Source organism: Benincasa hispida, chromosome 3, assembly GCF_027475165.1.
Source record: "Benincasa hispida cultivar pf3 chromosome 3, pf3_genome.v1.1, whole genome shotgun sequence".
NCBI classification, from domain to species: Eukaryota; Viridiplantae; Streptophyta; class Magnoliopsida; order Cucurbitales; family Cucurbitaceae; genus Benincasa; species Benincasa hispida.
In genome coordinates, this window is record NC_143480.1 from 38,058,429 (window position 1) to 38,064,592 (window position 6,164).

The window sequence follows — 6,164 nt, forward strand, 5'->3', positions numbered from 1 at the left end:
TCACCCCTATTTTTGTTTATCAGGAACTCAAGTCATCTGTAGCTTACAATTCGAGGGATCAACATCTTTTTTGCAAGAGGTGAGTATTTTGTTTATTGTAGTTATGAACAAAACGCCAGGTGGTCTGAGGGATTTCAACATCCTTTCTGCAAGCTCGATCCTAGTTTGTAACCTGAAGACTCCACCCTAAGTCCTTAAGGACTTTGGCACCTTATCGGTTTCGATCTTAGTACGTGGTCTGCAGGTTCCGTTGATTCTAGTCTTAGTCTTTAACTTGAGCATTCCGTCGGTTTCCAACTCAGTGCTTTAACGGCTCTGATCTCCGCCCTTTATTGGCTTCAATCTTAATACGTGGTCGGAGGATTCTGTCGGTCCTAGCCTCAGTCTTTGACTTGAGCATTCCATCGGTTTCCAACTCAGTGCTTGATCTTCGCCCCGTATTGGCTTCTATCTTAGTACGCAACCTGAGGGTTCCGTCGATTCCAGCCTCAGTCTTTGACTTGAGCATTCCGTCGGTTTCCAACTTAGTGCTCTAACGGCTCTGATCTCCGCCCTTTATTGGCTTCGATCTTAGTACGCAGCCTGAGGATTCTGTTAGTCTCAGCCTCAGTCTTTGACTTGAGCATTCCGTTAGTTTCCAACTCAGTGCTCTAACGGCTCTGATGTCCAACCCCTTATTGGCTTCGACCTTAGTACGTGGCCTGAGGATTCCATCAGTCCCAGCCTCAGTCTTTGATTTGAGCATTCCATCGGTTTCCAACTCAGCGCTCTAACGGCTCTGATCTCCGCCCTTTGTTTATTTATTCATTTATTATTATTATTATTATTATTACTATTTTGAAATTTATGCGGTTGAGATTCACCCACTTTTTTGTGTAGCATCATGATCTGCTTTACCAAACGCGTTTTTTCTGGAAAGCGATATCTCGTGATCTTTGCAAATAGAGACCAACCTAATGAGGATGGACTTAGCCTTCCTGTGGAGGAGTCATTGGATGGTCCCTTTGCGGATATTTGGCCTGATTTGAATGACGATGTGATGGCTACTGGACTATTGATGGAAGTGCCTTTGACTTCGGATAAAAAAGTGTGGACTTTAAAAAAGTCTACCATCCACAGCAAGGCTCCTAACTATGATAGAGTGTCAACTCTTGTGCATCGTTTGATTGAAAATGAAGTTTGTGGGAATGCTGTAGCAATGTCCCTGGAGAGTTTACCTTTACTGATTGCTACTAGGAATGGCTAGAGTTTGTTGTTGGTCGAAACGAATATCGCTTTTATGACACTTGTTTGTTCAATGCAGTGATGGCCTCTTTGTACACGTATGATCACAATAACGATGTTGTGCGGGCCCTTTGCGAAGCTTGGTGCCCATCCACTAACACCTTTCATACCATGGCGGGTGAACTATCAATATCTTTATGGGATTTATGGTCCTTCGAGGGTCCTCCTATTAAAGGAAGGTTCTACAAGAAAGTTATCCCCAACTTCAAGGAATTAATCGGCTCACGAAAGAAAGGAAGATATTTGCTAATGACCTGCGAACATTTTTTTCGTGCGTACTACTTGATAGTTTTATCACAAGGAAAGGATCGTACGAAGTCTTCCAAAAATGACCGTGGGACCTTCACCAAAAGCGATTCATGGGTGACTATCAACGCATGGATTTCGTTTTGGTTCCTTGGTACTTGAAAGTACGACAGACCTCCAAATAGAAAGCAAAAGAGAGCCTTTCGTCCCCAATCTACTCATAATCCGTGCGGTGCAGAGATCACATTTCGAGCATGGTCAGCTAGAGAAAGCATGTTTTTTAGGAACTCGGGGTGGAAGACAATCCGCAGGACAAGACGTAGTTAGCAGCCTTTTTGTCCTGTAGGCTATGTTTTTTCGTGTTTCCCTAGAAAGGAGCCCATCTTCATCCTTGCGTCTTCAGAACTGCTAGCTTAATGGCTGACAGGAATATTTTCAGCCTTGCCGTTCCCGTCCTAGCGAACATATATCCAGGCTTAGGAGTGATAATCGAAACTTCAAACCTAATCAGGCGCACGGATTTCTGCTTCCCTATGCACTATGTCCATGGTTTGGCTGCCAATTATTTTAACACCCACTACCCTGTTCCGGTAGATGTTCAGGGTCCTAAGATGTCCAACTTTTCTAGTGAAGGCGGGGTGATCTACTTTGGGGAATATGAAGCTCGAGATTTGATCCACAAGGGGGCAAGCATCCAGTGGCATGTGAATATTCAGGGTATGAATAAACACAAGCAAGTGATTGATAATGAGTACCTCTCATTTAGTGGGTCTTCACATTTTTCCAGTATGTGATCCTGTTACGTATCCCAATGTGGGAGCACCTCAATTATTGAATCGTATAGCCGTTACTGGTTCGGCAGAAAATTTGGCTTTTACCAAGACCATCCTAATGACATAGGGGGATTCCCTCCTATCTCCACCTCCCGCAATGTACTGTATCACTGGAGGATTTGTATGAGGAGCAGAACCTCTTCCAAAGCATTCTTTCCTGCCCGCACGCTAAACTCACATAATCACGCCACTTCGCGTTTCAAGGCTTGGTGATAGGAGAAACATGGAAGCTACTTTGAGGAGAACATACATCATTTGGTATCCAGCGTCATTCCTCCTTCGGCACAACCCAAACTTTTCAAAAGCAAAGGGACCATCAAGGGAAGCAAACAACTTCATTTGGTTGAAGAGACGACCTTAGTCACATGAAAGAATGCTCCACACTCAATGGAAGAGGAGAGTCACAGTAGCACTAGTGATCGTCATTGGAAGAGGCCCTCCAAGAAGCCGAAGACATCAGGCCATGATTCTTTAGCAAGGGATTAAACTGATTTTGGAGTCCCCGATGCTCCTAACTTACTAGTACAATTTGTGTTTTCTTTTATTTATTTATTTTTTATATGACCCATGCTGTGTTGTTTTTTTTAGTCGCCTTTGAATGCCTTACTCCAAGAGCTGGCAAGGCCACAAAGTGAAAAATCCTTAATGAGCCCCTTCGTTATCGATACAGTCGCTGAGGGTACCGAAACTTTAGAGATGCTACTTGAAAAACTTGCTACTCCTGAACACATTCACCACGTCGGAAAGGAAATAGGCATATGGTACGTTGAAGCTTTGGCTTCTCAAAATAGGGAAGCAGTTTTCCCAAACACTCCTTCAGCAGAGAGAGTTCTACAACTGAGGGAAGCTTCAAAAACCTTGGCAAGCTCAAATGGACATAAGCCTACTTCTACGTGTACGAACGACTCTGGGACCTTGGTTGGCACAAGGGTGAACTTGACTCATCCTCTTGTGGCCTAGAAACTCCCCAAACATGTGAACAAATCAACTTCCGCGGTTGTTTCTAGGGTGTCCGAATTTTGCGTTGCCAATGTAGTTTCTGATGTTGACGCCATGCTGTCTTGGCTATGTGGGAAACTATACAGAAGAAAATCATACGTACCCCCTTCGAGAAGGTCCTTTGTCTGAAAAACGTAACTCACCAGATGTTTGTGGAAATTTCTGACATTTGTGGAGCCAATCTTCCCCCACTTAAAAAGCTTATAGATGACTATTATTGAAACGTGGAGAGGTACAATCAATTCCAATCACCATTTTCTTCTCAATTGACCCAGTCAAATAACAACCAATGTCTGGAGGAGGCTGAGTTTCACTTTGAGAAGATATTATATGATGAAATTAGTGCCCTTGCTAAAAGAAAAGCACTACTAGAGCATGATTCTCGATCTTTGCAAGAAGATGAAGAATTGTTAGTGAAGCTAGTAGTCATTAAAGTTGAACGAGTCAAAATATCAAAGCAACTCTTGGAGAATGAGAATCTTCTGAATCAACACAAGCTTGATGCCTCCAACACGAGAGGAGCCATAACATAGAGACTACTTCTGCTATTTCTGACAAGGACGTCAAAGCCTTGAAGATGCTGCACCAAATGTTAGAAGCTATGTAACAGAAGCTGAAAGACTACAATTGGGTACCATGATCCAATCTTGTACACCCTGTTTAGCTACCCTTGTGTTGGTTGTTGGGGGCTCCAAGAATTTTGTAATCTCTAGGCCTCTTTGATTGCTAGATTATTTATCGTATTGTAATGTTGAAACTTTCTTATATGGAAGACATTTCTCTTTCTCTTTCTCTTTCTCTCTCTCTCTCTCTTTAATCATGTCACAACTTTCAGTGCTTGGAGTTTCTTTTAAGTTCCCATTTTATTTATGCACTTGAATTCATTTTTTTTTCAAGTGACTGAACTTAAATTGCTTTAAGCTGCCTACGTACCATTTATAACGACAAGGATCAAGTCATAACGTAGTTCAATTGTTTTTTTTTTTTTTTTTTTTTTACATTTGTTAAGCGTAAAACTTCTTGTGAAACCTTCCATTGATTGGCCGATTCTTAGTCCATCTTGATCAACAAGATTCTTAGTCCGTCTTGATCAACAATCTTGTATGCTCCATTTGTATAGACTTCTTTGATGACGTGGGGCCTATCCTATTTGGGCGTGAACTTATTTCCCGTATGTCTTGTCATGATAATATGTCTTCTTACAATGAGCATTAGATCTCCAACTTGAAAAGATCGAGACTTTACATGCTTATCAAAAGCTTTAGACATTCGCGTCTGGTAACACTCCAACGCTTATTGAGCTTCTAGTCGTTTCTCATTCAGTGCTTCCAATTCTTGGAGATGCAGCTTAGCATTGTCTTCTGTAGTCAACCCTTCTTGTACAACCATTCTTAGCGATGGAATTTCTCTTTCCAATAGAAGGACAACCTCTACCCCATAAACAGAGAGTACATAGTGACTTCTGTAGGGGTATGATGAGTGGTGCGATAAGCCCATAACGCTTCACCAATCTTTTCTTGCCAATCTCTTTTCGACTTGGAGACAATTTTCTTTAGCAGGTTACACAATGTCTTGTTGAATACCTCTGCCAACCCATTCGCAGCGGCGTTATACATGGACGACTTGTACTGCTTGAGTTTAAATTTCTCACACAATTTGTCCATTAAGCTATTGGAGAACTGTCTCCCATTGTCTATCATGATTCGGTGGGGCATACTGTACCGATAGATGATGTGAGTGCGGATAAAGTCCAACACATTCTCTTACTTAGCCTCCCTTAAAGCGATAGCCTCAACCCATCTTGAAAAGTAATCAGTGGTTGTGAAGATATAAAAATGCCCTACTGATGACTTAGATGTTATAGGGCAAACCAGATCAAGCGCCCATGCTTCAAAAGGCCACGAGGCTATAGTTTGGTGCAGAGGCTTGGGCGGCTGATGAATGAAATTCACATGATATTGACAAGCTTCGCACTTCTTTGCGTATTCCATTGAATTCTGGATCATCTCTGGCCAGTAGTAACCCATCCTTTTCAACTGGAACTATAGGTTTGGTCCGGATTGATGCTCGCTGCATACGCCTAAATGTGCTTCTTCCAAAGCCTTTGCGGACTCCTCTTTTCCAAGGCACCGCAGAAAGAGTCCTTCAAGGGATCGAAGATATAAAACCCCTTTGTAATAAATGAAATGTGCAACCCTTCTTCGAATCTCAGTTTTATGGTGAGGATCGTCCAGAAGCCTTCCATGCTCGAGGTAATCTATTATAGGCTGCCACCAGTCCTCTTCGTCGGTTAAGTAAACTGATATTGCATTCATTTCTTCACATGCGGTCTCGATCAGAGGCACAACCCACCTTCGACAAAGCGATATACTAAGAGATACATCATCTAGAACCGACAAGGCAGTAGCCGAGTTTTCCAAAGCGTCTGCCTTCTTATTTTCCGTCTTCGGGACATGCTCCAATGTCACACTTTTGAATTTTTCCATCAACTGTCGAGCATAAATGAAGTGAGGCTTCAAGTCGTCATGCTTTACCTCGTACTAGCGTAAGAGCTGATTGATTATCAACTTTGAGTTACCGAAAATCTCTATGTAAGATACCCCAATCTCCAAAGCCATTTGGAGGCCGATTATTAAGGCTTGGAATTTGGCGATGTTTGAGCATAATTTAGCAAGCGCGAAGCTATTAGGCAGCATGTGCTTTTCTAGTGAAATGAAGACGATGATCATCCCCATACCACTTCTTCAGGCTACCCCATCGAAGAACATGACCCAAGGCCCCATGATTTCTGTGAAGAGAACT

The 6,164-nt window shown here is 42.5% G+C and overlaps 1 protein-coding gene across 1 annotated transcript; it reads right to left on the reverse strand.

Annotated features, from left to right (window-relative positions):
- Nucleotides 1-5,404: 5,404 nt before the first annotated feature.
- LOC150037244 (uncharacterized) lies at nt 5,405-5,848 on the reverse strand. Its single transcript, XM_090311933.1, has one exon. It carries the CDS (start codon nt 5,846-5,848, stop codon nt 5,405-5,407), a length of 444 nt encoding a protein of 147 aa, XP_090168059.1.
- Nucleotides 5,849-6,164: the final 316 nt, after the last annotated feature.